This window comes from Dipodomys merriami, unplaced genomic scaffold, assembly GCF_024711535.1.
Source record: "Dipodomys merriami isolate MVZ:Mamm:240054 unplaced genomic scaffold, mDipMer1.0.p SCAF_277, whole genome shotgun sequence".
Lineage (NCBI taxonomy): Eukaryota > Metazoa > Chordata > Mammalia > Rodentia > Heteromyidae > Dipodomys > Dipodomys merriami.
In genome coordinates, this window is record NW_027204237.1 from 1457083 (window position 1) to 1474818 (window position 17736).

Here is a 17736-nt window from a genome sequence, read left to right on the forward strand (position 1 = left end):
CTGAGCATTTTTGCTCAAGGCTAGCACTCTACCACTTAGAGCCACAGCACCACTTCTACCCTTTTCTGTTTCTGTGCTACTGAGGAATCGAACCCAGGACTTCATGAATGCATGCTAGGCAAGCACTCGACCACTAAGCCACATTCCCAGCCCCTTGATATAACTCTTGCTGATTGTTAGTTGAGGACTCTTCATCTACTATATACTCTTATAATGTTCTCTTTGCCAAAAATGTTACTACTTATTTCTGTTACAATTTTCCTTAACCACTCAAGCTGCTAATTCTAGATGCTAAGAATCTCAAGTTCCTAATCCTGAAACAATATCCCTAAGATCACTTTACTTACTCCATCTGGCCTGGGAGAAATTTTAGTAATGAAAAAAGCTCCTTCTGAAAAAGCTTTCCAACAGGATATAAGTCTGAGGTCATAATTTCACACATACCTTTTCTAGGTTCCAGGTTTGTGCAAGGTCAAGATCCTTTCTCAAATAGTTCCAGGAGATAAGGCTTTTGGTGTTAACATGCAGTTGATGCCAAAGAGCCATCACTTTCTGGTATGACTGTTCCACCCTAGAAAAAATAGAGAATCTAGCTAGAGCTTTTGTGAGACTGGAGCTTTGCAGTAAAGACATTTTAGGGAAAAACAGCTACTTAGCAGAACTATGCTCCTATGCTAACCAAGAGAAAAGCAACAAGTTCTGACAGCACAGGAATCTTCAGAACTGAGACCTTCAATTTGGATTTGCTTTGGTATTATGTATATTATGCTATTACATATTTAGCAATTTCAAAAATGTTACCTGAATGCAGAAGAATTACAAAAAAGAAGAAATAAAGCTTGGTGCTGCTGGGATGCCTATAATCCTAGCTACTCAGGAGGCTGAGATCTGAAGATTATACAGCCCAGGCAGTAAAGTCCATGAGGCTCTTATCTCTAATTAACTAACAAAAGCTGGAATTGGAACTGTGACTCAAGTGTTAGAGTGCTAGCCTAAGTGGTAGTTCTCAGGCTCTGAGTTCTAGCCCCAGGACTAGTATACAAGAAGAAGAGGAAAGAAAGGAAGGAAGGAAGGAAGACAGGAAGTATGGAAGGAAGGAAGGCAGGGACTAGAGAAGAAATAAGCTAACAAAAAAATAACCTGGAAGAAAAGGATAGATATAATGACTCTATTTGGATTGTTGAAAAATGATATTGAGGCTTAAAAATTAATTTGCTGTGCTCTATATAGCTAGAAAAATGCTAAAATGCATATGGGTAATTAGTATCTTAAGAAGTGCATTGGATCAGGGCTTGAGAAAATTGTTTTCCTATGCATTTCATGCCTGATTTAATGTGAATGTCTAGAAGTTCTGTAAACACAAACAACTAAGTTATATTAATTCCTTAATGAAAAGAAAATACGAGATATACATAAGATGGAAGGCTAGGAGTCAGGAAATCAATTAAATAAGAGACATTAAACCCATTAATTTTTCCTTACTCCAAAAATTCCACTGAAATTTTAGTAAAATTGAAATGAAAGTCGAAGAAATCTCAAAAGAATAAAAAATGCAAATAAAAAGTTTAAAAAAATGCACTAGAGAATCAGCTTGGGAAGCCCAATGTTTGCTAACATTTTATCCATGAAAGCAATGATAGAATAGGGTGGTGTGAGGAGGTATGAATGATTAAAATAATTTAAGAGATAAATTAAGAAAAATTTCCCAAGCTCTGAGCAAAGTTTTCAGTTTATGTTCATTCACACAGAGGAGTCTACAGGAGTTTTCAGCTGAGTTCAGTGGCTCAAGCCTATAATCCTAGCTTCTTGGGAAATAAAGTCTGGGGATCACAGTTTTTGAGGCAAAAAGAAGTTTCAGAGACTTCATCTCAACTAATGGCTGGGTACAGTGGCATGTACCAAGCTACAAGAGAAGTACAGTGTTTGGGCACAGTGGCACATATCTCTCACTCCAGTGACATGGGGAAGCACAGGTAGAATTGCGGCCAGACCAGTCCTAGCATAAATTGAGACCCTATCTTGAAAATTACCAATGCAAAAAGGAGATGGTGATGTGGCTCAAGTGCTAGAGTAGTTGATTAGCAAGTGAAGCCTTGAGTTCAATCCCCAGTAAATATAGGAGTCTTTCAGAGAATATTTTATTCAGAAGGTGGGAGTAGCAGACTTTCACATGATGAAAATATAAGTGGGGCTATGAATTTTTCATGATCAGTAATGATATTCACTATAAACAGTAAATTTTACTATTAAATAATTTTTTGGGGGGGTTGGTTGTGGGGCTTGAACTCTGGGCCTGGGCACCGTCCCTGTGCTCTTCAGCTTAATGCGAGTGCACTACCTTGAGCCACAGCACCGCTTCCAGTTTTCTAGTGGTTTATTAGAGATCAGAGTCTCACTGGCTTTTCTGCCGGGGCTAGCTTTGAACCGTGATCCTCAGATCTCAGCCTCCTGAGTAGCTAGGATTACAGATGTGAGCCACCAGCGCCCAGCCTATTATATAATTTTTAAAGGAGAAATAAAGAATGAAAATGGCATTACACATCTCAACAAAATTCCTAGAAGGTGTAAGACAATAAAGAACTTCCTTTAAGAATGAAAATTTCCAAGGGCTGGGAAGATGGCTCAGTGGTAGAGCGCTTGCCTTGCATGCATGAGGCCCTGAGTTTGATTCCCTAGCACCACATAAGCAAAAAGAAAAAAGCCGGAAGTGGCACTGTGGCTCAAGTGGTAGAGTGCTAGCCTTGAGCTGAAGAGCTGAGGGACAGTGCCCAGGCCCAGAGTTCAGGCCCCACGACTGGACCCCCCCCCCAAAAAAAAAATTTTTTTCCAAGAAAAATAGAGCTAATAATTATAAAAGAAGGACGTTTTCAGATATAGAAAGATTCAAAACCTTTCTTTCCCATGCAGTCTTTTCCAGTTAGCTTCTGAAAAATGTACTTAACCAAACCAGGCAGTAAACCAGTAAGTACACCTTGTAATTTAGGAGTCAGTCGGTCCAACATCAAAGAGGCAAAGTATATCCCAGATTACTGTGAAGTAAAATGCCAGAAGTAATACTGCATCAGGTCTAGAGAACAGGTATAGACTGGGAAAGGAGACAGAATAGGCCATAAGAGATGTTCCCAAAAGAAGATAAAACAACTGTAGTGTTTTGTTTTATTGAAGAAATATTTTCAGTAAAGGGGGAGAATTTGGAGATATATACTAATATGCATAGAAAAGTAAGCAAACAAAAAAGAAGTTAATGAAACCATTTGTTCATACACATATTTGCTAATCTACTAGTCACTATTGCATTCAATAAGCATTTATTGACTATCTACTGTGTACCATGAGTAGTTCTAGATGTTCCAGAGGTAAACAAAACAAAAATCTCAAACAGGAGAGAAGTCATAAATAAATATAATCCGCCACATGGCATTAAGTATTCTGAAAAAAAAAAGAAGGACAAAAAAGAAAGAGGAAGGCAGTGAACAGGGATGATAAAATGATCCAAATGAAGTGAGGGAATGAATTGTGTCATCATATGAAGGAAACAAGAAATGTAAAATTCTGTGGCAAGAAAATGCTTGCTGTATTTGAGAAGCAGGAACAACAGTAGAAGCAGCACAGTTAAGTATGAGCAAGGATAAGAGGTGAGATAGTGATGCTTCACAATGATCCCCTCAAGTACTAGGCTAGTTAGCTTTGTTTTATTATAAAACAAAGAATCAGTGTAACATAGCTACTTTTAGAAGAGGAAGAAAGGACAGGTACATGAGTCTGACTGTGGAAAATGTTATCTGTTAATTTCCTGTAGTAAGAAGGTAGTCAATGGAGAAAAGAAAGTAAAGAAAACAGAAATTAATATTTGCAAAATTGAAAAAAAATCACAAGAAAGCAGAAAAAAAATCTTATTTAGGAACTTGGAGTTAAAACTTGGAAAAATCTGCTGAAAGAGTTAAACATAGTTGACTAAATGAAGAAGAATTCTGGGTTAGAGGAGGTGACTGATAATTTTTATTTATTTATCTATCTATTTATTTAGAGAGACAGGGCCTTGCTTTATTAACTAGGCTAATCCCAAACTCTCACCCTCGAGTAATCCTCCCACTTCAGCCTCCAGAGTACTTGGGACTACAGTCTTGTGCCACTATGACCAGATACTTTAAAAAAAAAAAAAACTGGTACCTGGACCTCAACTCAGAGCCTTGCTGGAATCCCAGCTATAACGGAGGCATGGACAGTGAGATAATGGTCCAAGGTTGGCCTTGACCGATGAGAAAAATGAGAAACCCTATCCAAAGAATAACCAAAGGAAAAAGGTCTAGCGGTGTAGTTTAAGAGGTAGAGTGCTGTCTAATAAGTATAAGGCCCTGATTTCAGACCCAAGTATTGTATCTCCCCCAAAACACACACAAGTAAGCTGTTTATAATCAAGATTGTTTTTTCTTGGTGCTAGTACTGGGGCTTGAACTTAGGGCCTTCCACTTCTTAGCATTTTTGTTCAAGGCTGGCACTCTACCATTCTACTTCTGGCTTTTTGCTGGTTAATCAGAAGAGTTGCATAGACTTCTCTGCCCAAGCTGGCTTTATTCCTCAATTTTCAGATATCAGCCTCCTGAATTGCTAAGATTATAGGCCATAAGCCATTAACACTGGCAAAAACTCTTTCTTTTCCTTTGCTCAGGGCTCTACCACTTGAGCCACACCTTTAGATCTGCTTTTTGCTGTTTAATTGAAAATGGATTTGTCTTGGACTTTTATGCCTAAGCTGGCTTTGAATCTTGATCCCTCCATATCTTAGCTTTGTGAGTACCTAGGAGCCACCAGTACCTGGATAATAATCAAGGATTCTTTTATTTTTAATTTTTTGCCAATCCTACGGTTTGAACTCAGAGCCTGGGCACAGTCTCTGAGCTTCTTTTGCTAAAGGATAGCACTCTACCACTTAAGCCACAGCACCACTTCTGGCTTTTTTTTTTGTTGATATGGTATTGAAAAATCTAACCTAGGGCTTCATGCATGCTAAGCAAGCACTCTACCACTAAGCCACATTCTCATTTCAAGGATTCTTTTTTTTTTTTTTTTTTTTTGGGGGGGGGGTCCAGTCGTGGGGCCTGAACTCTGGGCCTGAGTGCTGTCCCTCAGCTCTTCAGCTCAAGGCTAACACTCTACCATTTGAGCCACAGCACCACTTCCACTTCCAGCTTTTTTCTTTTTGCTTATGTGGTGCTGGGGAATCGAACCCAGGGCCTCGTGCATGCAAGGCAAGCGCTCTACCACTGAGCCAACTTCCCAGCCCTCAAGGATTCTTTTAAAAAGAAATGTTACCATATACACTTCACTTGAACATAAGGATTTATTTAGGATCTCCTTAGCTGATAGTGGTATCTGTAGTAGGAAGTCTTTCTTAGATGAACCATTGTAGCTTGCTCTCTTTACAAGGAGGTCAAATGTGGATCTCTCACTATCAGTTTACCAGAGGCAAACAGTAGAGGTGCAGTGCTGAGCAGCAACTGAATAGTTACCTGCTGGCCATCTCCGTGGCATCCTTATTGGGTGGGGGGATAAGGAAGCAGACTGATGGCACCATCGCCTCATTTCCTGTGGGACTGATTACCTTCCATTTGGTTCGCTGAGAATTATCTTCCAGCACGCATTCATCATTCTTGCAAATAGTTATCTGAAGAGACAAAGTCACAGGTATTGCCAACAAAGAAACTAATAATCTGTTATTGCCTAGTACCTGATCCTAAGGTTATGAAATACTTAAGAAAAAAATCTGTGTTTGTGTAAATTCTTTGGCTTGAACCCTGGGTCTAGGTTTTGATCCTTAGCTTATTCACTCAAGGCTAGCCCAATTCCACTTGAGCCACAACTCCACTTCCTTTTTTTTTTTTTTTTGCTAGTTAATTGGAATCTCATGGACTTTCCTGCCTAAGCTGACTTTAAACCACTGTCCTCAGATCTTAGCCTCCTGAGTAGTCAGGATTACAGAAGTGAGCCACTGACATAAGACCAAAAAAATCTTGTGCTGTCTTTAATTTGGATTTTTTTATTTGTATGGAGTTTTCTTTTTTAAATTTAATTTTATTGTCAAGGTGATGTACAGAAGGGTTACAGTTATATACACAAGGTAATGAGTACATTTCTTGTCAAACCTATTACCCTTCCTTGGATATATATATATATATATATATATATATATAATATACATACATATATAAATGTATACATACACTCACATATAAATATATATATATATATATATATATATTTTTTTTTTTTTTAGTTGTGTTTGTGTGAGGGGAAGTTCTGAGTTTGAACTCAGGACCTTGCATTTGCTAGGCAGGGACTTTATACTTTAGCCACATCTCTAGTCCTGAATATTTTTTCATATTTTTTTCTCTTGGAATCTACATTATTATTTGCTCATAAAGAGTGGGTAAATATCTACTTATTCAATTTATCCAATCAGTTTTTCTGAATATAAATAAGACTATTTAAAGAAATGTTTTTCCTACCATCTGGTATTTAAGAAGATGAATATGCAGATTTTCTCTGCATGATCCTTTCCCCAATACAATCGCCAGCATAGTTTGATGATGACTTTTAAGCTTTTCATCATATACTTGTAACTTCTCTCTTACGAAGTAAATGAAACTTCAACTCTCACAATTTACTATGTTTACTTTTTACATTTATTCAATAAACATGCTAAGTGTTTAGAGTTTGTATTATTTGTATGTTCTGTAATGAATCATGCATACTGTCTCAGGAGAATAAAATAAGGATTTGTAAATACATTCATCTCTCACGGCAGAACAATGAGTTTGGGTTGGATAATGGAATACTCTCATTTACTTTATGACATTCTGCTATCTTATTGCTTAGAACATAGTGAAAACTGCAAACACAGGGGGGAAAATAAAAACAAGAACAGCAGATGCTTTAATCTCAGGAAAGCCGCACTTAAAGTTGGTACATGGAGCTTTTGTCCTTGGACAACAAAACTATAGATAGTTTTAATAATAATTACCACAAGACAGCTCAGGCCAAGTTTTAATCTTTTATGTTACCTTATCTGCTTAAATGTATAATATGAGATATCTTAAATAGAATAAACTTTTGTGCCTTTTGCTGTTATTATTTAATTTATTAACAGTTTGGGGAAATCTCTTGGTTTAGTGGTTATTTTACTTTAGAGTACATTTGAGGTAGACTATCTTCTATTTCTTGAATGTTTTTATTGTTTAGCTCTTTCACAGAGAATAAGGAAAGTTAAATTTATATTTTTTTTAAAAAAAATTCTTAACTCTTCAACGTATCATAGGATTCTAGAAAACTATTTGTAAAATAGTTTCAGTGCATCCAAAGAACATCTTCCTAAGTAAAGATCAGCAATCATTTAGTGATGGCTCCTGATCTCATAAATCCACATAAACAAATCAAGGGGGGGAAAAGTACTCAGTAAATACTTGCTATATATCAGGTAACTCAGTATGTGAGAGTTACTAAGGAGACTATAAGCCCTCAAGTGCAATCTCCTACAAAAACAATTAAGAGCAAAAATAAATGGGAGATCAAAATCGTAGCATGGCTTTTGTGATATTTCCAACCCGCCCTTTCTATTAGTCCAATGCATTCTCTCCAAAATACTTAAGCATTTTTGGAATCATCAATTCTTTCTCTTAAGAGACAAGTACTCAACATTATTATTTTTTTGCTACTTTCAAGATAAAAAATATTGAAACAGAGCAAAGTGCAGCCCTAGTCTTTGATTCATTTAATTCATTCGTATAATCAAGTTTTACTAAATGCCTACTATGTTCCTGGAAGTATACTATATCACCAGAGATGAGAATGGCACAATTGTAATCAGACAGTACAATCTATTCTGCACCTATCATGGTGAGATATATATACATACATACACACACACACACACACATAAACACACACACACATATATATAGTATATACTGTGTGACCAAGGAATGGTGCAAAGGATATGGAACACATCTTGGTTAGAAAGGTAAGACAGTTTATTCAGGACCTCATAGTCACATCACGTAGCTAAGGACTTTCTCCCAAAAGCAATGAGAAATAGCTGTAGGACTTAAGCAGAAAAGTATGATGATGTTTTTTTAAAGATCATGCCAGTGGTAGGAAAAAGTATGTACTGAGGAGTCTGACATAACAATATAAGAGAAAGAGATCTATAATCAAACCCAAGGTCTAATTTTAAAACTTCTATACCTTTAATTTCCTATAATTATAATGCTAAGTGATAACTTCCCTTCTCTCCTCATGCCTTCTGGAATCCAGAAGTACCCTACCAATCCCTCACCTCAATTTGCCGATAGTCACAGATGGCCTTCACAGAAATGGTGCTCTTTAACACATGGTCTGGACTTCGTGGCTTTAGCTGAACAATGGTTTTTGATCTCCCAACAAGACTGGCGACTGAGCTCTTGGACTGTATAAGCTGCTCCTTTTCATCCTACAAAATGAGAAGAAAAACAAAAAGACATTAATGGTAGGCCACTAAGTCAACAATAAAAACTCAGTGCTCCACTCCCTGAGAGAATGTCATTTCTCAGTTAAACAGGGATCCTTGGTGGAGCCATCTTAGATAAAGATTTAGGCAAAGATTAAAAAAAAAAAAATGTTTCTGTCTTCTATCAACTGTTTTTGTACTCCAAATTTACAGTTTTCTCCATGCCCTTTTCAATGCCTTATAAAGCCACATGCAAAAATAAATAATGAACACACTTGTAGCTGCCAAGTAAAGCTGTATAGCTGATAAAAGATTTCCTCAAACATGATTCAGAGAAGTTAATAATAATGATAACCATATCATTATTATTATTATTTAATTATAAACTGGAAGAAATCAGTTAATCCATTTCTGCTTAAAAGTCAAGAATTATGCTAATTAAAATTTTTAACTAATATAATCTCCAAAGCCCTACTCCATATACTTCACTTTCTTTTTGTATTTTATTTCATGTTCTTTTGTTTTTTTAGGGTGGTACTGGGGTTTGAACTCAGGGCCTTATTGCTTGCTAAGCAGGCACTTTACCACTTGAGCCATGCCTCCAGCCTCCAGCATCACTTTCTTAAATTGGGTTCAAGCATTATAGAAATAGATCTTACTTTCTTCAACCAACAACTCATAAACAAAAGCTGCTGGAGAAGACATGATAAATGGTTCGTATTTACCTTTAGTATCTTGCCATGCTGTACTCATGTAAATTTGATTGGTTTGAATGAAGTGTCATGCAAAGCTGAAGCTCAAATCTCTGTAAACCCAATTACCCTAAAATCTAACATACTTCTTGTCAACAAAATTAGTAGTAATCTACTACCAATTCCATTACAGAGCAAATGATAACCTTTATCTACTAGCCAGGATGGTTCAAGCCCATTGTGAGGCATCCAAGTCCCTAAAAGAGGGCTTTTTAGGATGGATGGAGATGCGATGAGAGTAAAGAGTTAATAATGTTAAGAAATGTCATTAAAGAATTAAGAATATGCAAGTAAAGAAAAAGAAATTCTTAAACTACCTGCGCCTGTCCCCGGGAGCATGATTGGAAGAAATACAACTTTAACTTATTAGTTAAGAAAGAGGAAGAGAAGACATCAGGGAGACAGCCATATTTCCATACTTGAGAGCTGGTCAACCCATTTCAGTTTCCTTGTAATAAAGATGTCAATTTGTGTCTAACCCACAGCCAAACATGTCAAGCTCCAGAGACCAAGTGCTCAGCGTGGTAAAAGTTCTGAAAAGAACCAGAAGTCAGGACAGATGATCCCGAACCTGACGAACAAGGTGAGAAGCAGACCCAGGTGACTCCATGCCCCGATGACGCCGCCAACCCGATGCCCCTGACCTGGAGAGGAGGGAAGAGAGGAACAATCCTCGAGAAGAGAAGACATGACAACTGTAGAGGAGTTCCCCTATGACAGGAAGGCACTCTGTGGGAGGGAGGAGAGAAGAGCCAGGGACTACATATTCCTCCTCTATACTTGGAGTACCTCTAAGAGAAACATTTTCAAGATAACAACTGAAAAGACAGATTTTAATCTTTCATTACAAGTTACCTAAATTTTTGCTCAAGCGAAGGAAGCACTGATGTAAACTCACTCACAAGTTTACTATACCTGAAAGTGTTAAAAATTGGGCTGGGGATACAGCTTAGTAGTAGTGTTTACCTAATATTGTACAAGGCCGTGGGTTCCATCCCCAGCACTGCTTCCTCAACCCAAATAAGAGAATTATTTTGGGTTATTTGATTCTCTTAGAATCTTATATTGAGATGTGAGAATCCCTTAGCTTCTCATGATGGAAAATTAATTTCCCTATTGCATATATATTTCTATCTTAATTTGAGGTGTACTACAAAAGTTTTATACCCAGTATTCCTAAAGGAATAATTCATTGGAGAAAATGAATATAAAATGATTTGGATTAAATATTGGCTGTGGAAAACTATTTTTTAAACTTAATATTGACACAGAAATAAAAACTGGCACATATTACATCTAAAAAAGATTTTAATATTGGCCTTAATTAAAACAAAATTTTCCTAATACCTCATCATTACCAAGAGTAAATATGTAAAGAGGAAAAAATTGGTTGAGGTCTATTTAATTTCTTTTAAATTCTCTTTTGTATTGGAGAGTAAAAGAAATTTAATAATAGCTAATCCACTTCAACAAATGCATGTTATGCATTTCATCCTTGGCTCTCACTATTGCACTGAAATATGAACAATACAAAGAAAGTAGTGATACTAGTACTTCAGCAGGAGGAGACTAAGCCTTCACTTCAAATAAGTACCCAAGCAAATCTCACTAGCAACTTCTTCAAAGGAAGAAAAGAAAACAGAACAGAAACAGAACAAAACTGACTAAACTCTATTGAAATGTAAGCCACACTTTATTTTAAGAATAACCCCATTCCCCAGTGCTTTCAAGGATATAGAGAGCAGCGGCTGACACAGTTTACTGTGTTTTTCAGAAGCAAACATCCCCAAAGAGGCAATACCTACCATGGAGTCCTGGAGAAGGTCTTCAAGGCGGGATAAACTGGTGCTGTGATCACAGGAATATTTTCGTTTGATAGAATCTTGGAGGTTCCTCAAGAATGTCTCCAGGTCTCGTGCATCACTGAAGAACTGTAGAAACATAAGGGGGGGGGGGGGTATATGCTCAATAGCTTTGAACACCAAGATGTTAATTAAGACTCTTACTGTACTTGCACCAGAGGAAAGTTGTTTAAACTCCCTTGAACTAGTGACATTTCACCACAAAGGTCACAGAAAGAGATACCAGAGGACTTAAAAAGTGATGTCACTAAAAAGTAACTGGTGAGGCCGGGCGCTGGTGGCTCACACCTGTAATCCTAGCTACTCAGGAGGCTGAGATCTGAGGATCGCGGTTCAAAGCCAGCCCGGGCAGGAGAGACTGTGAGACTCCTATCTCCAATAAACCACCAGAAAACCGGAAGTGGCGCTGTAGCTCAAGTGGTAGAGCGCTCGCCTTGAGCTGAAGAGCTGAGGGACAGCGCCCAGGCCCAGAGTTCAAGCCCCACGACCGACAAAAAAAAAAAAAAAAAAGTAACTGGTGACTGCCACAAAACCTACTAAATATACACTAGAAATTTTGACCATTTCATTCCTCAGAAATCACTGTTTTCTTGATTTCTGCCTAGTAATAGTATAAAGTTGGTTTCATGAAGAGTCTAGAAGCTGGGTGATTCAATGTTTTAATTTATCATGATTATAACATGATAAAGGATATCATTTAGAGTGAAAACAGAGACAATAGCTTATTTCCTTTAGGGGAGGGGAATCCTAATATTTTAGAGTGTCTCTCATCAAGAGGTAGAATCTCTTATCTCTGTAAGAGCTATCTTTAACTCTATCTCTACTCTAAAGATAGGCAGCATAGCAAGACTTGTTTTGATCTATGGCATATCAGTGTGATAGAAGTAGAAAAAACATGCTTGTACACAGGGGATTATTCCCTCCTACTGCTCAGAGAACACAGCCATTTTGTGAAGAAGGCTACTAGATGCTAGAGACATGTGGCTAACTGATGAGAATGATAGCATTCAGGATCAAGTAGACCTTGCCTGTCTGCATCTGTCATGGCCATGCATATAACAGGCAAGATGAGAAGAACCATTTGGCAGAGCCCAGCCCAAATAGAGTTAATGATTGTTGTTTCAATCAACTAAGTTTTTAAAGGTGACTTATACAATAAAAGGTAATTGAGACAGATATAGGTGTACACACACACACACACACACACACACACACACACACACACACACACACACACACACACACACACACACACACACACACACACACACACACACACACACACACACACACACACACACACACACACACACACACACCATTATACCTGGAAGTAAGCTGCATTTTCCTTCACATGCTGTTCAACACATAAACACAGCTGCTTCATCCACTGCAATTGGGACTGGACAGCAGCACTGTATGCCTGCAACAACCAAGCATAGGGACAGAGGACATATATTTAACAGACTTAAAATATATGCATGATTGCTACGCACCAGTGGCTCACACCTGCAATCCTAGCTACTCAAGAGGCTGAGATCTGAGGATTGTGGTTCAAACCCAGCCCAAGCAGGAAAGTCCGTGAGACTCTTTATCTCCAATTAACTTGAGCACTGTGGCTTAAGTGGTAGGGGTGCCCTGCTTGAGCTGAAGCCCAGAGTTCAAGCCCCACAACTGACCCTCCCCCCCAAGTATACATATATGAATGAAGCTCCTTTCAATTACTCTGCTAATGATACAGAAGCCAAAGAAGAGAATGGAGATAGCATCTGGTCAATAGCTCATATGAGAAAGAGGCCTGCCTTTATCCAACATGGCTTTGTTAGGAAAATTTATATAAAAGAGGCCTCATCCACATTCAATTACAACTAAATGAGCTACCTGGATTCTTCCAGTTTCCCTTCTCTGAGCAACAAGAAGCAGGATGTGCCTTGGCAGTTATTTGACAAAAATATGATACAAATCACTTTTCCCCCATAAAATCAGGAGCCGAGGTCTTTTATACTGTTTTGCTTAGTATTCTCCTGAGACACTGAAACTGTTTGCAGACTTTTGAGCACTACAGAACAGTCTGGGATGAAAAGAGAGAAGATCTAAGACAACTGATCCCTGACACTTCCTCCAGGCTTTTCAGCAGAACAGAGCCTCCCATTTGAATATTTTTATAACAGCTTCTCAGCACCTGACCTTCTCACGATTTTCAAGTCACATACCTCCACTGTTTGCTTGGCAGGGTGGTTCTCAAGTGACAGTAGTTCTGCTGTATCTTGTAGAGACCGAAACACATCTTGTTTCTCCTCCAGTTCCACTGTCAACTCCTGAAAATTGAATTCCAATTGATGGAATAAATGCTATTAAGGGAAAGAGCAGCAATAATAATAAAAAAAAAAGTTCCTTGCCCTACATTAAGGAGCCTAAACACAAGTTTGGCACCTAAATGAGATGTATAAACTGTACAAACTAGGGGACTTCAGAAAGGCACACACAAAAAAAGCTAGAATTAGTAGAAAATTATTCACAAAGCATGTAGACCAGCTTTGAGTTAAGTCAGAGATCACAGAATGAGCACTGAAGTTAGAGACAGGAGATAACCTAGAGTGGATGGTTCATGTCATGACCACACTAGTCCGTGGCAAAACCAGCAGAGGAAGATCACTAGCTGGCTGGCTAGCATTGCTCAGCCCAGAGTACCCTCTTCTAACGCTAAATTCTATCAATACTACAAGACCTAATTTAAATGCCAACACTTCTGTGAAATCTTACTATCAGATTTAATCCCTTCTTGATGCTTTCAGAGCATTTTCTTTATGTCTGCCAGAGCCTAATCTCAGTTCTCACACAGACTGCTTACTGTTTTATACTACCCACTCTTCTTTACTTCAGAAGAATCAGATGCCTTCTCCAATCAGGTCATATATTCTAATGGAATAAAAGCACCTACACTGAGTGCTAGTAAAAACAAAAACAAAAAACCCATTACTTTATATTTCTATAGAATTCACATTATCCTTAAGATTTCTGAGTAGGAAAATACTGAACGTAGTAAAAAAATAATAATAACCTACTCATACAGGATTAAACAGAATAATGTTCAATGTTGTTCAATCGAGAAATTTGTATAAAATCAAGAGAATAGCCTAATTAAGTAATACTAAGCACTCTGCAAAGCACTTTGTCTAGATTAGCTTAGTAAGTCTTGTTCAACCTTTGTGGTGGCTAGTATCCCATTTTACAAAACTCTTGTACAGAGGTTTACAAAGATCAAATGACTTGTCTAAGGTCACACTAGAGAAATAATTCAGTCTGTCTCACTCTATTACTTACAGTCTTAACCACAAAGGTGGATTGCTTCTAAAATGACTCAAGATTTAGACTTCTACTCTACTCACCAAAAGTACTGCCTTTCGAACTGCATGCTAAATAAATAAAGTCTAGAGCTACATTGCTCCAGAACGCAATTCCAGAAACACAGCTCTCAGCAGCTCCCTTTCTCCTTCTGCTATCAAATAAACATGAGAGGCCTGCTGTGTGGGACTCACAGAGAAGTAGTTTCTCTTGGCTGAGATATTGGGATTGTTGTCACTCCAGTCATATGCTAGTTCCTCCTCCTCCTTCTCATTCAACCAGATCAACTCTGCAGTAGCTCTAGAGACAAATTTATGCAGGCTCTGAAGGTGCCGCATCCGGAAGCTAGAAGTCTCCTAGACAAAACAAAGGTTAAAAGGTTAGATTGCCAGCCTCTGACATCATACCAGGAAATTAATTTAGCTTGATTTTTTTTTTCAATGCTGGCAATCAAGCCCAAAGTAAGTACTAGGTAAGTAAGTGCTCAATCACTGAACCATATCCCCACACTCTAAGCTGCATTTTAATTTCTGGGATCTTCTCTATGGATTCAAGTTTTATAAACATTTAGTATAAGATCCCAGAGCCACTGTCAATTCTAGATAGACAAAGAAACTCATAAAGAATTTGTGGGGGGCTGGGAATGTAGCTTAGTGGTAGAGTGCTTTCTTAGCATGCATGAAACCCTGGCTTTGATTCCTCAGTACAACATACACAAAGCCAGAAGTCTCGTTGTGGCTCAAGTGGTAGAATGCTAGCTAGCCTTGAGTAAAAAGCAGCTCAGGGACAATGCCCAGGCCCTTAAATTCAAGCCCAAGGACTGGCAAAAAAAATAAAAAATAAAAAATTGTGGGGGTCCCTAAATAAATGACCTTGGAATGTTCTTTTCTGAACAATCTCAATAAACAGGAATGAAAACAACAGGCAAGAGAGATGTACCCATCCGATCAATCTCAAACTTTCAATTTTGGTATCTCAAAGCACATATGGCTACTGCTTTGATGATGAATCATAGCTAGGGAAGGTTCTACCTACTTGAAATTTTCCAGAGCAATGTTTTGTGACTCATTAAGAAAATGAGGCCCAGCATAGTGGCTCATGCTTGTAATCATAGCTTCTCAGGAGGCTGAGTAAAAAAGATAGCAGTTCAAGGCCAGCTGGGACAAAGTTAGCGAGTTCCCTTTTCAAACAGTAGCTTGGCATACTGTCATTTCAACTATATAGGAGGGTGGAGATCAAAAGGATAGGAGTTTCAGACCATCCTAGGCAAAAAAGTTTTTAAGATTCCATCTCAACTGAAGAATATGGGCATGGTGGCCTATGTCTGTCAACTTAGCTATGACAGGAAGCAGAAAACAGGATCAAAGTTCAAGTGTAGACAAAAAGCAAATTAATTCCAAAATAACTAATTAAAAAAAAGAGGAGATACAGTTCAGTGTAAGAGTGCCTGCTAGTAAGTACAAGGCCCTAAGATTAAGCCCTGGTACAATCAATAAGAAATTAGTTGTAGGGCTGGGAAGTTGGCTCAGTGGTAGAGCACTTGCCTTGCATGCCTGAGGCCCTGGGTTCGATTCCTCAGCACCACATAAGCAAAAGAAAAAAGAAAAAACCCGGAAGTGGCACTGTGGCTCAAGTGGCAGAGCACTAGCCTTGAGCTAAAGAGCTGAGGGACAGGGCCCAGGCCCAGAGTTCAGGCCCCACGACTGGAACCCCCCCCCCAAAACCAAAAAAGAAAGAAACTGGTTGTAGTAACACACATTTATAATCCCAGCACACAGGAGACAGAGGCAGAAACATGAATTTGAGGCTACTCAGGGCTACATATATCTGCCAAAAATAAAAAAAGAGCTTGGCACTAGGATTATACACCTGTAATCCTAGCTACTTAGGAGGCTGAGATCTGAGGATCACGGTTCAAAACCAGCCCAGGCAGGAATGTATATGAGACTCTTATCTCCAATTAACCACCGGAAGTGGCATTGTGGCTCAAGTGGTAGAGTGTTAGCCTTGAGCAGAAGAGTTCAGGGACAGCCCCACGACTGACCCAGAAAATAAAAAAGTTAAAAAAAAAAAATGGCAGCTGGGCGCTGGTGGCTCACGCCTGTAATCCTAGCTACTCAGGAGGCTGAGATCTGAGGATCGCGGTTCAAAGCCAGCTCGGGCAGGAAAGACCGTGAGACTCCTATCTCCAATAAACCACCAGAAAACAGGAAGTGGCGCTGTAGCTCAAGTGGTAGAGCGCTCGCCTTGAGCTGAAGAGCTGAGGGACAGCGCTCAGGCCCAGAGTTCAAGCCCCATGACCGACCAAAAAAAAAAAAAAAAAAGGCAAGCTAGGTACTGATGGCTCATGTGCATAATCCTAGCTACTCAGAAGGCTAAGATCTAAGGATCACAATTCAAAGCCAGCCTGGGCAGGAAAAATCCTAAGAGACTCTTTTCTTCAAACAACCAGCAAAAAAGTCACAAGTAGAGGTATGGCTCAAATGGTAAAATTCCAGCCATGGAGGAAAAAAAAGCTAAGCAAAAAGGAAAGCCCTGAGTTCAAACCCCAGTAGCAGCATAAAGCAAAAACAATGACAGAAAAAGAAAATGGAGAAAATGTTATAATACATCCAAACAACTTCACAGTAATAGAGCATAATAAATCAGTGTCAAAACAGGAGCTTTCTGCATTATAGAAGACAGTTGAGGAAACCAGATTCTCCACAAGTAGAACCTAAATTTCTTAGTTAAAACTCACCTTCAATTTACAATATTGTGTCTCCAGCTTTCCAAGAGTTTCAACATAGCTAGAATAGAAATTCTGGGACATCTTTCCCTAATAAGAAATAAAATAAAAAGACATCAGAGAAAGAATAAACTATATGTCTCAAGTATGTAAATAACATGTCTGCATATGGATAAGGAATGGCTGCTCTGGGAACCTTAGATAATATAAGGAGATAAAAAGAAGACTAAAAGGAGCTTATATAATATGGTTACCACCTGGTAACCATAACCGCATAGTTGTGTTTCCCAGCAATTCAAGGAGTCTTCTATGCAAAACCTATGCCTGATGATCCCAACTATTCAATTGCTTCTCTGAAAAAGCTAGTTGAAATAAAAAATGAGAAGTTAGTAGCTGAGGATATAGCTCAGTGGTAGAGCACTTGCCTAGAAATTGTGAGGCCATGGATTTGATTCCCAGCACTGCAAAGGGGAAAAAGGTGTGTGTATGTAATGATGAGTGAGGGAGAAGAGAGAACAGTGAATAATTTCTTCATACCAGCTCTCTATAAGCCATACAGAAAAGGGA

At 38.5% G+C, this 17736-nt stretch overlaps 1 protein-coding gene and 1 non-coding gene across 18 annotated transcripts in view; both read right to left on the reverse strand.

Moving 5' to 3' along the window:
• Positions 1–17736, reverse strand: part of LOC138837863 (microtubule-actin cross-linking factor 1-like) — a 254302-nt gene that overhangs the window by 169205 nt on the left and 67361 nt on the right. For all 17 annotated transcript variants that reach the window (XM_070036897.1, XM_070036896.1, XM_070036895.1 and 14 more), the window contains 8 exons: positions 17182–17259; positions 14636–14797; positions 13310–13414; positions 12424–12519; positions 11040–11165; positions 8333–8485; positions 5511–5665; positions 445–571 (listed from right to left, as the gene is read on the reverse strand). In XM_070036897.1, the coding sequence (XP_069892998.1) occupies positions 445–571; positions 5511–5665; positions 8333–8485; positions 11040–11165; positions 12424–12519; positions 13310–13414; positions 14636–14797; positions 17182–17259 (1002 nt within the window). The remainder of the gene's footprint in view (positions 1–444; positions 572–5510; positions 5666–8332; positions 8486–11039; positions 11166–12423; positions 12520–13309; positions 13415–14635; positions 14798–17181; positions 17260–17736) is intronic.
• Positions 5202–5282, reverse strand: Trnaa-ugc (transfer RNA alanine (anticodon UGC)). The gene has a single exon. It is a non-coding gene; the product is annotated as a tRNA-Ala (tRNA).